Source organism: Lissotriton helveticus, chromosome 11 (genome assembly GCF_964261635.1).
Source record: "Lissotriton helveticus chromosome 11, aLisHel1.1, whole genome shotgun sequence".
NCBI classification, from domain to species: domain Eukaryota; kingdom Metazoa; phylum Chordata; class Amphibia; order Caudata; family Salamandridae; genus Lissotriton; species Lissotriton helveticus.
In genome coordinates, this window is record NC_136072.1 from 625,118,694 (window position 1) to 625,134,034 (window position 15,341).

At 46.4% G+C, this 15,341-nt stretch overlaps 1 protein-coding gene across 8 annotated transcripts in view; it reads left to right on the forward strand.

The window, feature by feature from the left end:
- The window catches only part of ANKMY1 (ankyrin repeat and MYND domain containing 1), a 639,442-nt gene that overhangs the window by 127,647 nt on the left and 496,454 nt on the right, over window positions 1-15,341 (forward strand). For all 8 annotated transcript variants that reach the window (XM_078666447.1, XM_078666450.1, XM_078666454.1 and 5 more), the window contains exons 4-5: window positions 743-889; window positions 2,789-3,261. In XM_078666447.1, coding sequence (XP_078522573.1) covers window positions 743-889; window positions 2,789-3,261 — 620 coding nt within the window. The remainder of the gene's footprint in view (window positions 1-742; window positions 890-2,788; window positions 3,262-15,341) is intronic.

Consider the following 15,341-nt stretch of genomic DNA (forward strand, 5'->3'; position numbering starts at 1 on the left):
GCGTATGTGAGACTGCCTTGGAATTGCCATATCTTTGTGGTTACAGCCCACCTGCCATATCACGTGGTGTGTTCCTTTTGGCCTCTTCACAGTCAATATTCTGTCCAGGTCGTGGTATGGAGACATTATTACGCTCAGTTTTTTGGCGATATTCTTATAAAGACTGAATCTGAAGCATTGCCCTTTGCAAATGTTGCCTTATGAGTTGGTAGGCCTCGAAGTGGCACAACAACACACTGATATTAATTACATTTGGCCACTCAGGGTAATTTACGGTGTCACGCACAATAAGCCTACAGACCTTTCTCGAATTATTCAGTTTTCTTGTAGCACAATGTATTCATTCCTTCATGTCTTTGCATTGCTTTGCAGGGCCACCAAACTGGTCTAGCGTATTGAAAAAATGTAGAGAGCTTATGTTGTCAATCCACATTTCTAACTGCTGCAGGCTCCTGCCTGGCAGATGCAGGCTTTATTACAATATGGTGTTTTTTTGTTCACTAAGAATTGAATTGTTCTTTTTTCTCCTCAACGCTGATTTCAAAGCAAATACAACATGCAAAGATATTGTCATAACTGTCCGCTTTCGATATTCTTTCTTTACATATCCATTTGACCACAGAATCTGTCTTTAATAATAAAATGGCCAAGCAAACACATTCGCTCAACTTTGGCTTGTTATATACTTTTCTATGCGTCTTACATGTTAACAGAGCTATATGTCTTTCTCATTGCATTACAGAGGTATATGGGAGAATTTTATAAGGACCACCCTCATGGCAAAGGAATTTACACTTGGCCAGATATTTCTACATTTACAGGTTCATTTTATCTGGGCCGAAAAGAGGGATACGGAACCATGGAATTTCTAGACAACCACAAATTTCAGGTAAAAAAGCAACATAACTGATATCATATTTGTTGTTTTCTACACTTTTTCTCTTTACAACCTTACATTTCTACCTTGTTTGCATTTCAGTCCTGCAGTTTTACCCTTACGCTCTTAGTCTCAGGGGTTGGACATCTGAAAACTAACATCTTCTGAATATTGTTGTACACATTTGTAAATTTAAAACTGTTAAAACTCGTGATGGGGAGTTTTGGTAGAGGACTTAAGTTAGAGAGAAGGGCATTAAGACAAAATCAGTTGGACCACATAACCTTTACAGGAGCAATTTTAAAGAAACAAAACAGTTACACACAACATATTGCTCATCTTTTGCATATTCAACATTTTACTTATACAGTGGTATTGAGAAGTGATGAATAAGCTTATCCACGAATTTAATCAAAAAAAATTGTAGCAAACTGATTCCACATTATTTAAGCTGCATTCGTAATAAGAAATGGAGCGATTTGATTTCGCCTGAAATGTAGATCCTCATTTGTAGTTTCTCGTTATGTGACCATGGTCAAATGAAGCAAAATCAGTTTTCTAACAATATCTTATGAGTCTTCATCTTCCAGCTCCTCCATACATAGGTCTGGTGCAGGTTTTCTCGTGACTTAACCTTTTTCTAAAAGGAAGGTATTTCCAGGAAGTAATAAGGGTGGATGCATTGTCAGGTGCAATGGTTAATGTGCCTCGTGCACATTCAATGACGGCAACCATGCAATGGATATGAAAAGGCTATGTTCTCAGTAAGCAATTGCAGGCACATCTCATCACAAGCCTGAATTTAAAACCTCATGTACACCTAGGCTTCATTGTGTGGTATTGTACTGGGCTTCACACCACTAGTGTGACCCTAAAGTGCTCTCTTTGTTGGCACGGTTAAAGGCTACCTTACTTTTTATGCATGGTTGTAAAAGCTATCATATTTTGCAACTCGTGACATGTCCTGCAGAGTGCCAGGATGCTGCTCCAGTTTTGTTGATGTAGGGTTGATGCTGGGGTTATGTGGGCCAGTGCCAGCTAGATCCGCACTAGTCCATATGTGCTTTGTCCTCTAGCCTTCATAGCTTGATTATTCAACATTGGTTTCTGCAACAATCCTGTGTTGAGCAATGGTCCTGTATGGGTAGTAGTCAGGAGGTTGGGAGTAGCCAGGTCTTTACTGCTCTTCGGCAATCCTGGTGATTGTGCACATTTATTACTACTGCTTGGAGACAGTTCATTAGTGGAGGATGTGGCTTCCTAAAACTCCAGATGCGAACAAAACTCTTGGTCCACACAAGAGCGTTGGAGTAGCACCATAATAAAAGATAGAGCTTCCTGAAGCAAATAAAAAAATGGAACTGTATAAGCCACTCAGACCTGACATTTAGGAAGGCAGCAAAGGACTTTTTAAGATCTTTCTTCCTAATACATTGAGTGATTTATATATAAAGGGGTAGGCATCCGTTTTACTTCTATATGGAATATTTAGTAATACCTCTTTTCTGAAGGTACCCCTGTACAAAAAAAAACATTGCGGCACACCTACAGATAGGCACAACTCCAAAAGAGCTGCTCAAGCACACCTGGATAGAAACAAGGTGCCTGATTCAGAAAGGGCTTCCGCACTCGTGGCGGATGCCCAGCAGTCGCAGTGGAGTCTCCGCACACGGGGCAGAATCTCGGCAAGGTGTGAAGACTTCCTCACGACTGTGGAGGGTCAAAATGTCCTGTGTCATATGTAGCAATCTCAGCCAGTCCTTTGTATCTGCTGATTGTCTGAAATGTGTTGGTAAACACTTCCTCCAATTTATATGCTGTTTCTCCTAGGGTATATATTTTTCTGCTCCTTGAAAATAACATTTATAAAACAAAAATTTTAGCCTGAATACTATTTTTCTCATCCTGCAGGGATTGTACAAGGCTGATGAACGTTTTGGACCAGGAGTTGAGACGTACTTAGATGATCGTCAAGATGTTGGCCTTTGGCACAATGATCACCTGATTAGATTGCCTACTAAAGTCCCTGAATCCTTTTCGCTTTCTCAATATCCAGATTATTTACAGAATGACGGTGATACACCACAAAAGACTCTAGATGAGAAACAGTCTTCAGTTTGGACTTTTAATCTGGAAGAAGAGGATCCATACTTCATTCACTATAAGTTGCTTGCTTTAGAAGACAGTTACACGTTACCTGAAACAATACACACTTACTCAAATGATACTGACCACCTTCCGATCACTTCTTCCTTTCGCCAGAAGCTTGATTCAAAGTTCTTTCAGGACAATGAACCATTGGCTGATGCAGAAGATGTGCCTCCTCCTATAAGGAATCTAACTCCTTTGATGGTTAGAATGCAGAAACAGATTTACAAACACAGGTAAATATTTAGATTGCTTCATTAATTTGGAAAAATAGATACATCAATCACATTTGTCTATACTGTCAGCTGGGTGGGAATCACTTTGAAAGAATGACATCTACATTATCTCTATAAAAGTTACGTTTTTGTTGTTATTTTTTTTAATAGAGTCCAGGGAACTAGTCAGACGCATGGACCCACTGTGCCCCGATGTATGCCTAGTTCGGATCTTCTGCCCAATCAGGAAGTAAGGTCAATTTCTCAAGTGCATGCACTGACTAATGAAGTTAGTTAATGCATTGAAGAAAGTACAGCAAGGAAACTTGAAGTAGCGATTCGAGCTGACGCTCTGTATTTCTGTTTAAGACGTCCTCCCAATCCTATAGGAAGGCCTGTATAATGCTCCTTGAGGTGTGCCCAGTTTATGATGGCACTATCCTCGTGGGGGTTCTAAAGGCCCGGTTAAATGCTACATTGTGCCCAAGAAGAGGCAGTGGCAGCATGTCTTCAGTGACAAGTGGACCCCCACCTCTCAAAAGGGATGCAGGCTGGGACGGCACGTTTCTCTGGGTAAGTCCCTGGAAGAAGGGAGGTATCAGCGGGTGGTGCATAGATATCATGGACCCTAAGGATCTGTTTCCCTGTGCCCCTGCATCAGTAGTATCATTAGGTAATTCGCATGGGCCCACATCATATTGAGTTGCTCCCATAAAATATGTATTTCAGAATAACCAGCAAACGCATCTTCACTCACCCATCATATAAAAGGGTGCCTGTAGCCCCAAAACAGCCTAGAGCCAATGTGCGCTGGCACCATTTATTCTATGTGGCCCCTGAGGTTCAGTGTCAGTAATACATTTCTACAGTGTTTAATTTGTAAAAAGGTAACTGTCTGGGCCCTTCTCAGGGAGCCATTGCATCGCCCTTGCCAGGATTGTCAATGACCGTACCAACACAATCAATCAATCAATCAATCAATTAATCAAGACACTTATAAAGCGCACTACATACTCGTGAGGGTCTCAAGGTGCTGAGGGGGGGGTCCTGCTACTGATCAAAGAGCCAGGTCTTGGTGGTGCTGATGGTGGTGTGGAGAGCTGAACAATTCGTCTACACCTGGGCCCTCGTATAGAGTAAACTCTTTCGGGATTCTATGCCTAAGTGCCTCTACTGTTTGTGTGTTTTCCTCGTTATCTGTCTTGATCGGGGTGGCGGGTGGGCCAGAGCCTTTCCTCCTCCGGGGTCTTTTTGTAGAATGGGGGTTCTTGGGCGACAGGCACACTGCATGTTGGGGTGGCTTTTTAGCATTTTGCAGGGGTGTAGGGTGGGGGGTGTTTTCTTGATGGTTGGGGGGTGGGTGGTTGGGAAGTTCGATGTTTGTGTGTTATGTTCTCAAGGCGACTTTATCTTGCTACTGATGGTTTTTATGTCATGCTCATGGAGGAGGGGTTTCGGCGTTGCTGTGTGGGATGGGGGGTAGCGGGTTGAGGTTTGTTTCGTGGAATGTTAATGGTCTGGGGGATCGTATTAAGCGAAGTGTGGTGTTGAAATGTTTACGACGTTTATCTCCAGATATTGTTTTCCTGCAGGAGACTCATTTGGTGGGCAATACTTGTCGTGCGATGAATAGGTGGGGCTATCGCCTTGCCGCACATTCGGGGTTTACCACGGGTTCCAGGGGGGTGGGTATCCTTGTTCGGGCTTCCCTCCCCCTAGCTATTGATGATGTGATCCTTGATGGTCGGGGGCGCTATGCTGTCCTCGTGGGTCGTTATGAGGGTTGTACCCTCTCCTTATTTGCTGTTTATGTGCCCCCCGGCCTGCAGACTTCTACCTTTTCCAATTTGGGCCGTGTATTGTTGGACCTCCCTAATAGTACTCTCTTCATTGCAGGTGACTTTAATTCTGTGTTCTCCGGTCTACACGATCGCCACCCCCCTAGGGATACTCCTTCGGCCCAACAGTGGCTGGGTGGGTTTCTGGACACGTTTGGCTTGGTGGATTGCTGGAGGCTTATGCATCCTACTCAGCTTCAATACACTTTCCACTCTGGGGCCCATGGGAGTTTGTCTAGGCTGGACTATTTCCTGATGCCTGCGGCCCAGTCGCCGGCGGTGCGTGAGATTAGACACCTCCCCCGGGGCATTTCCGATCATTCTCCGCTCTGGCTTTGTTTTGAGATGGGGGTGGAGGCGGCAGGCCGGGTTGCTCCTATCAACCCATGGTATCTTACCTCCCCCGAGACCCGCAACCTTTTGACTAAGTCTTTGGACGCCTATTTTTTAGACAACGAGGGATCCGTTTCCTCTGCGATATCCCTGTGGGAGGCCTTTAAGACAGTGATTCGTGGACAGGCCCTTTCCCTTATTGTTGAATCCAAGAGGGCGAGGGATCGGGAGGTGGTGGACCTCGAGAGGGAGATTGCTGAAAGGGAGGCTGCCTTAGAGTCGGAAGTCACACCTGATAAACTCCATGCCCTGGGTATGAAACAATTTGCTTATAAGTCTTTGGTCACGGATGCGGCCAAACAGATGTTCCGGGAGCAACAGGGTCGTCTGTATGATGTGGGGGACAAAGCGGGCAAATTATTGGCATGGTTGGATAAGAAGGAGAGGGCGAATCGTGTGGTGCCCGTGATTCAATCATCGAATGGTGTGAGAGTGACGGACCCAATTGGAATAGTTGCATGTTTTGCTGAGTATTTTCGTGTGGTTTATACCCCTGTGTCTGGACGGGATGTTGCTGACTCTCGCCTTCTGTTGCGCGATATAGCTTTGCCCAGTGTCTCCGATTTAGACTGTAAATCGTTGGAGTCCCCTTTTACTACTGACGAGATAGCTACTGCCATTCGCTCACTCCGTTCGGGCAAAGCCTTGGGCCCGAACGGGCTGCCTATTGAACTGTACAAGCTACGTCCTGATAAGGTGGCGCCCTATCTTCGCGACATGTTTTTGGAGTCCCGGGAACGGGGTGTTCTCCCGTATGATCAGCGTCTGGCTACGATAGTCGTAATTCCCAAGGACGGTAAACCGCGGGACCTTTGTTCGTCTTATAGGCCCATTTCCTTGTTAAACGTTGAGCCCAAGGTCCTGGCTAAGCTCCTGGCGACCCGCCTCTTGACGGTCATTAGTGACTTGGTTCATCCGGATCAATCCGGATTTATCCCACATCGCAACACGGCTCTTAACCTACGTCGTCTCCACGGTGCTGTTGCGAGGGCGGGGCTTCTGACGGAACCGGCCATTTTGGCCTCGTTGGACGCCTCGATGGCTTTTGACACTGTGGAGTGGCCCTATCTTTGGGCTGCTCTTGAAAAATTTGGTTTTGGTCCTGAGTTTATCAGTTGGGTGAAGTTGTTATATGCTGAACCCTTAGTGCAGGTAGTGGTGAACGGTAGAGTTTCTGTCCCCTTCTGCCTTGGTAGGGGGACCCGTCAGGGTTGCCCCTTGTCTCCGTTGCTTTTTGCGCTCGCCCTGGAACCGTTAGCTGCGTGGCTTCGATGGGAGCCTTCACTCAAAGGGATCCGTTGGTCGCCGGACTTTGAGGACCGCGTCTCACTTTACGCGGATGACATTCTTTTATATCTTACTTCCCCGCGTAAATCTCTAAATGTTTTATTTGATGTTCTTACCTCGTTTGGAGCAAACTCGGACCTAGTTATTAATTAGGCTAAGTCCTGCGTGTATGTTCTTTCGGGTGTTTTGCCCCCATTGCCGGACAGATTTCCTATCCAGGTGGTCCAGTCTGGCTTCCAGTATTTGGGGATCTTTATTACGCTGGACTCCTGACTCCGATTCGAGCGCAATCTCCTCCCCCCGCTTCTTAGACTGCGACTAGATGTGGCCCGTTGGCGTAAGCTGCCCCTGTCTCCTCTGGGCAGGGCAGCCCTTTTCAAAATGATGTCCTTGCCGCGGTTCCTCTACGCACTTCAGAATTCTTATGACGACGTTCCCGCTACCTATTTCCGAGAGATCGAGAGTCTTCAAAGACAACTGATCTGGGACGGGCGTCCACGTATTGCCCTTGCGAAACTCACCATCCCTTGGTATGACGGGGGCATGGCGCTCCCCGACATCAAGAGATATTACTGGGCTGCCCAGCTGTCTGCCATCAACCACGCGATGTATTCACCGAGTCGGGATCCGGCCTTTGAGATGGATAGACTCCAGCTGCCGGGAGGAGACTTTAATAGAGCGCTTTATTCTAGATCGGCCGGGCGCCATCTTGTGGGCCCGTCCAGGATCGCAGTCACTGTGTGGCGCGCCGCGCATGTGAGTTTGGGCTGGGAGAATCGATTGACACTGGCGACGCCGCTTTATGCCTCTGAACGTTTGGGGTGTCTCTGGTCTACTAAGGGATTCGACCGCTGGGATATGATTGGGATATGTAAGGTGGGTGATGTCTGTGCGAAAGGTAGCGTGAAGTCATTCCAGACCCTTAAGGCAGAATACGACTTGAGTGATAGAGAGTTTTTTCGGTATCTGCAGGTCCGGCATGCCCTGGCCTCAGTTCTAACTCCTGGTGTGACCCTGCCCGAGTCTTCCCCCCTTGAAGATCGTATACTGGATGGACACCTGCCTGACAGTACTATCTCCCTTATTTATAAAAAATTGATTCATAGTCGCGCCGACCTGTTGGTCCGCCTGAGGGAGCTGTGGGTCGGTGACGGATTGGAATTAGATGACGAGGATTGGCAGTCAGCACTCTCTTCTCCTAAGGAGGTAGCCATTCCCGCCCGTCTTCGTTTGGTGCAACTTAAGATCCTCCACCGCGTGTATGTAACTGGTCCGCGCCTGGTTGTAATGGGTTTTTCCCCGGATGGCTTATGTAAGCGTGGCTGTGGGATGAGTGCTACCTTTATGCATATACTTTGGGAATGCCCGTTGGTGACGGCCTACTGAATTTATGTACTTGATGTGATGACTGTCGTGACTGGTGTTGCCCTGCGGCCTGAGGCCCGACGATGCCTGTTGAACGTGTGGGAACCCACCGATTATTCTGTGGCCCAGACCAGATGGGCAACCTTGGGGTACATGGTCGCGAAGCAGGACATTGCGCAAATTTGGGGTGCATCCAGACCTCCGGACGTTTCGGTGTGGGAGGGTAACATGGACTGGTCCATGTTTCGAGAGAAGACCGTCTATGTGGCTAGGGGCAGACCCAGGGCGTGGACTAAAATTTGGGGTCAGTGGAATGCGTATCGTGGAGACATTTGTACCCCTCCCTTGCTTGACACATCCGATGTTACCCTGTCTCCCTAGGCTGACGTTCCCGAAATCTTTTATTCTCTTTTTAAGATTTTCCTGTCCTCCCTGCTGCCCCCCCCCCCCCCGGCCTTGCCGAGTCTCATTGATTTACCTTTATCTTCCTGATTAGTGGACTTCCCCTCTCTCATCTGGGCTGACGTGATTGCTACATTCGCCTTGTTTTGGTTTGTTATTTTACTGTTTACGAAAAAAAAAAAAAAAAACTGTTGTGTCCTGTCATATGCTTTGTGCAATATTTAATCTGTGATTTGGGCCTGGCCACGGAGATTAATGTTTACTACATGGTATGTGATTTGCGAACTAGCGGCCAGCCCGTGTGGTTGTAGGCCCATCTCTGTACTTTTTATCTGATTGCTCAATAAAAGTTTTTAACCCAAATAAAAAAAAAAAAAAAAAAAAGAGCCAGGTCTTGTGGAGTCTTCTGAAGGCCAATAGGTCTTGTGTCTGCAGTAGGTTGGTGGGGAGGGTGTTCCAGGTCTTGGCGGCGAGGTGGGAGAAGGATCTGCCGCCGGCGTCGTTCTTCGGATGCGGGGGACTGTGGCGAGGGCTAGGCCGGCGGAGTGGAGCTGGTGGGTGAGGGTGTAGAAGCTGAGACGTCTGTTGAGGTATGCTGGGCCGGTGTTGTGGAGAGCTAACCACTGCATCCTAGAAGTGTGACAATAATGACAATTTAAGGCCACCTAAAGCTATAAGAATGCATTGATGGAAGGTATTATTAATTTTTAATGTATATTGAATCATCAAACTCGCTGGTGGTGTGCTCATCTCAAGATTACGGAAACCGCACCATCATGTGGAGAGCTGTCATAAGTGCCGGTGTTGAGAATTAAGTTTCAGGGCAGAGCTCCGGAAACCACCGGCTCAAATTAAGCACTGCATTGTCATCAAAGACACCCGAGATTGATAAAATGAATGGGATGCATTCACATAATTTTCTGCCTGCTGAATAGTTTATAGAAGCAGTGAGAAAACAGTGACTGTGCACCTTGGACATTATTGAATCAGTGCATTTAGCAACCATGGATAATTCTTAACTCTTTTCATAACTGTGCTTCTCTTTAGGTTGGGCTTTGAGACATGTTTAGCTGCCTGCAAGCCCCATTGTTTCCAAAAAATACCCATTAGAGTACATTTATTGATACATTGCGGGGTTGTTCATCCATTGGTGTGTTCATGTGTCATTCATATTTCCTTCCAGTCTCCAAGACTGGTATTGGGTCAGCCTAAATAATCCTTTGGCTGTTTTGCACTGTGAGTGACAGCATTTGGGCAAATCACAGGTGAACATCCACCAGAAAAGGAGCGCACTTTAATGTTAGAACTACTGCCAGACAACTGCTTTACTTTTTAAATGTAGTATGTGTCCCCATTTTATTTTTGTATATTGCATATGTTTACAAAATAAATAGAAATTGCATGATACCAACAGCAGATCTATTGCCTTTGCAAATGCTAGTTTGTTAATAACATTTACATCATCGTATGAAAGTTAGGTTAAAGGAATGCAAGGTATCTGTATCCGCGAACGCATGCTAAAAATTAATTATGATGTACCTCAGATTGCTTTATGACTGTCTACCAGATTTCACCTCCACAGTTTGTGCCACCTTAAATTAATCCTGCTAAAGAGGTACATATATGTTCAAGATGATGTGATGTTTTCAAGATTCACAAAGCTTGAAGCTTCTAGCATCTCCTACTTGGTCCAGAAATATTGTGCCGTAAAATCAGCTCAGGGAGATCACTGCTGCTCACAATGATTTATACTTGGCGAGTTTGTACCGCCACATTTCAGGTTCTTCAAATTGGCATAAGGAATCCTGCTGATTTGAGTTTACCACACCCGAAATGCGATTACAGTCCGTTTTGTTTATGCTGCCCAAGTTCCACCAGGTTGTACTTTGAGAAATTCGTCCAGGCAAAAACCTGGGACTGCAGTAATTTTGTTATATTCGTAATCTAGTTTTTGCACTCATTTCTGGATGTCCCCGAATTGCCAGAATGGGACTGCAGTCTCTTCTGGCTTCTCTTTTAACTTTAAAGACACATGTTTATTTTATGTTGGTTAATTCTGTGAATCTCATATACAGGTAATGGCTAGTTATCAATGATTTTGCTGTTAAATTATTTGGCTGTATATGCCATAATGGTATATGGGGTAATTATATTTATGAATACAGTATGCTGGTGACTGATAACTGACAGAGCCTGTGGCTCACGGATTCATTCTTCTTGAAGATGCGCTATTCTTTATGAGTATCTAGAAATGGATTGTAGCAGGATCGCAGCCATAGATCTTTATTGGTCATTTGTTCGGTTTGAAGTCTTTTCCGACTTAGACGCTGTTTGCATATGTTATTACCTGGAAAAAAACACCGACCATTATTCATGTATAGGAGACAATTTACTTGATATTATTTTTTGAAGAAACCACATAGTTGATGGGGGAGTCGCTTAATTAATTGCTGAGATTTCTCTAAAGATAGGGATTCGAATTTTGGTGTAACACTATGCCCTGAAGATGGTCTCAAGCATGTGGAGTGATATGGGACTGAAACGTTAACCATAAACCTCTGTTTTTCTACATAAAATTATACGGTTGTAACCCTGTTTTTCTGGTCTTTGCAAAGTAGAAATAGATTGGGATTTTCTTGTCTATGAAACAATTCTGTTTAGAACTCATTCTTTTTTTATCTTGTCTTAGTATCACTGTAATTTCATATAGTGTTTTATGCTTTACTCTCTCCTAAAATATATATTTGTTATGCCTCTCTGTATTTTCATGATAATATAGGGCCTTATTTAGAGTTTGGTTGGTGGGGCACTCCATCACAAACGGGGCAGATGTGCCATCTGCATATTCCAAGACACTGCATCACTTTTTGACGGAGTATCCCGTCTGCGAAGCTTTAAATAAGGACCACAATTTGCAGTATTTTTTAGGAAATGAGAAATTCATTTTTCTAATGATTTATGTAGGAGAGTAGGGTCTGCTAACCTATGGTCACCCCAATTTTTGCTTTTTGCTTCACTGGTTTTCGACTTAATGTGGCTGTGGGCCTGCTAATCAGACCCACAGCCTGCTGTTCTCTCTCTAAATTCACAGACATGTACTATAGGTACATAACCAATTTGGTACTGGACACCTGATCAGCCCCTGTACAGCGCACTATAGGTGCCCAGGGCATAGATGCATCCAAGGCCTACCAGGGGCTGCAGCATATCTTTTGCCACCCCTGGCTGGTACTTAAATCGAGACAACTGGCTGTGCACACAGCTGGGGCAAGGTGGTGTACTCACCCCTTGCTTAGATATAGTATATCTATGTCTAACCCTATATGTGGACACATATGCACCTATAAGTCACTCCTATGGAAGGCCTTTACAATCCTGGAGGCAGAGGGCTTGGTTTTATGTAAGATGGTGCTCTAGCATGAGCTGAACCTGCCTGCAGTGTTCGGAACCATTTACTTACTGCTGTTCCAGTGATACTGCCATACCATATATTCTTAAGTGCATTATAATCCTCGCGGTTAATGCTAACTTTGGTTTGGCTTTATCAAAAAATGTTGTGTTTAGTGTCATACACTTTGGAATACTACCCCCTCGCCAGTTCTGGCGACAGGGGTAGCATTCCACCCTTCTAGAGGGAGAAGACATGTTACTTTACTTAAAACGCGGTTAATCCTAACCAGAGGCTCAGCATCACAAAATGGACGCTGCTGCCCCGACACAAGTCTGACCTCCTGCTGCTGACCGAAACTTGGCAGGGGAGGCCTGGACAAAGGGTTTCCTGTCACAGGGAGGTGCTACACCACCCCAGACAGGAGATAGTGGATTGGAGCAGGGAGGGTTGAAAGAAACTAGACACTGCCTGGGGCGCACAAGGTGTCCCAGGCAAAATCCAGTCAAACCGGTTCTGGGGCACTCCAGCCCCAGCTCTGGCGCGAAACTGGAAAAAGGGAAAGGGAAAGGGGTGTAACCACCCCCTTCCTGGGTCCCACCCATAGGAGGGACCTAGCAGGTAGTCCAGCCCCTTGATTTGGAATAAAGGTAGGAGCTGTGCCAATGCACATCAGATTATCCTGACTGAAACTTATGAAACGAAACTCTGGACCCTTCGACATCCCACTCGACGTGGAAGACTGAAGAATCTCCCTTGTGGTCAAGGAGTGACCACCCTGTGCAAACAGGCACCATCCAGCACCTCGACGTTTGCTTTGTTGCAGTTCCCGCCGAAACTCGAGCGACAGAGATCGACAAGACCCAGCGTGCCTGCCTTATAACAGCCCGATCCACAGTCCCTGCAGAGCTGAGACCCGTGGAGGCGACGTGAAGCGTGGGGCCGGCCATCTTGGAAAAACTACAAAGCGCTGACCGTGCAGCATCCGAGGCTCCCTCGAAGCTGTGCATTGGAGTTTGAGAAGCTCCAGCCCCGAGCAGCTTTTGCACCGAAGCTCACCCCTCCACACTCGAGTGCTGCGTGGGGCGCTTTTGCATTTTTCTGCTCGACGCGTTGGTCCGGTAACTTGCCCGTTGGCTAGTGGCCCCAGTACCGACGAACCTTTGAATTTGCTCTGCTAGTCTGGTCGCTCCAGACTGGCCCTCGCTCCCCTGAAAAGGAGCACCCGCTCAGACCTTGCTGGTCCGAGTAAGAAGCGATCTTCGAATCCTGCGTGGGTTGCATTTGCCAAGGCCTGTTGACTCCGATCTTGAAGCCGACACCGCCGACAGCGAGAGCCTTCGTGGGACAGCTCGTGATTTACTCCAGGACATCCTCGGTGCCCCAGAGACCACGTGGCAGTGGAGACAAGCTTCACGACAACCACCTGTTTGCGCCCGACATTGCCTGGCTCAATGGTTAGAGCGGCAGACCCTGATGCAGAGGTCTAGCCCGGGACCAGGGTTTAATTCCCCGCCTCGGCGGGTCTTGGGCTCAAAGTTCCACGGACCTGATAATTCTCGCCTCGGTGCCTATTCCAATCATGGAGTCCCACTCTGCAACTCTGGGCAATAGCTTGCTTAATCTCCACAACGGCCCCACCAACGCTAAGGATGCCTGGCCTCCACCTTGGGGGTGCCCAGGAGTGGACACCTCACAGGGAAAGCCAGGATGGGTTCCACAGCGGTATTCGTACAAGCGCCTTGAGACCCTTGCGGGTGAGTAGTGCGCTATACAAGTATCAATTTACATTTTTTTTACATTTTCCTGGTTCCTTCCTGGTCACTGGCTAGTGACCCAGACTCTGTCCCCTCTGCTTTCAGTTACTCTACATCATCGATCCACCCTTGGATCACACCGGACACTTCTCTTCTGGACGCCTGCAGCATCTTCATCTCCAGGCACCATAGATCTTCGTGACGAAACCCGACACATCTTTGCACCTGTGCACCCGCTTCCTGTGGGTGAGGTAACTCTTGAACGCCGGTGCTCCTGTAGTGGTTTACACCTCTAGTGTCTAAGTCTAAAGTTATGTCCTTCTAGTCCATTCGGAAGACTCTTAAAACTGTAACTCGATAACTTTTACGCACCATTGACTTTGCATTGGTGCATGCGTGTGCTTTTAGCGCTGCACCCGATTCCCGCGGGCTACTCCCGTCCTAACTGCTGTTAGTCCAGTGTAGTCCCAGCGATTCCCAAGGCCCTAGGCCTTACCACTGATCGATTAGTGATACTTATACCACTTTTTTGATATATGGTTTGAGTGGCCACCGGCCTCATCCATAACTGTGCAACTTTCATATGTTATACTGTGCTTTTGTTTAAACGCTTGTGCTTCTTTACTCCTAAAGAGTATTGGGGATTATTCTGAGAATAAATACATATATTTGTATAATACATAACTTGTGTGGTGTCCTTTCATTTGATATTACAGGATTGCATATGGTAAAACAGCTGGCTTCACATGTCCTCTTGAGTTAAGCCTTTAGGCTGCTTAGTCCATGCTATCTCTAGGATAGCTTGTCCTTAAGGTTGACTTACAACCACCACCATAAGGGATTGTTTGGACTAATATAAGGTGCCCCCAGAATTGGAGACATCATACATCAGGCCAACTTCTCACATTGGTGAGCAGCGGTACGGATTTGAGCTTGCTGTTGTTTTACCTTTGCAATCTTTTATCAAATTGAAAGATCACATTAAGTACCATAGGTACATACAAACAAAGCTTAGCATATTTAAGTTCTACTGAACTTAGTAGTTGTAGGTAAAAGGGCTTAGCACACCCTGACTACAACTCACTAGCAAGGTACAGTAGGAAAAACACTTAGTGTAGGTAAGTGCATCACTTACACCTCACTAGAGTCATGTCTGGCACAGGTGAAGCTCCAAGCTCTCTACGCGTGGTGGTTTACCCTCCACAGGCAACCTCCGACTATGACAAATTCAGCCACAGAGACTTGCGTGCCTTGTGCACTGCAAGGAAGCTGAAAAAGGGTCACAACCCTACCATTCCCATCCTGATAGGCATCCTGGAGAAGGATGATCTTGAGCAAGCTAGAATAGTTCCCTCAGGGTCAGGAGAAGGAGTGAATCCCCCAGATACTGAGAACACCACCCCAGAAGTAGAAGATGAGGAGGTGGACCCTGAATCAGAAGAGGAAGAGTCAGATCAGGAGCAGAGGGATACCCAGGTACCAGTTGTAAGGCTTAGCCAAGCCAACTTGGTCCTACATGGGAATGGAGAAGGGAATCACGTCCCCAGACCCAATAGCCGAATCCTCCCAGGCAATAGGAGAGAGAGAACTCCTTCCAGGGATTCTCACATTTCTAGTGCCTCAAGAGAATCTCAGAGGGGAATGACTTCCCCCTCAGAGGAAAGAGCATAA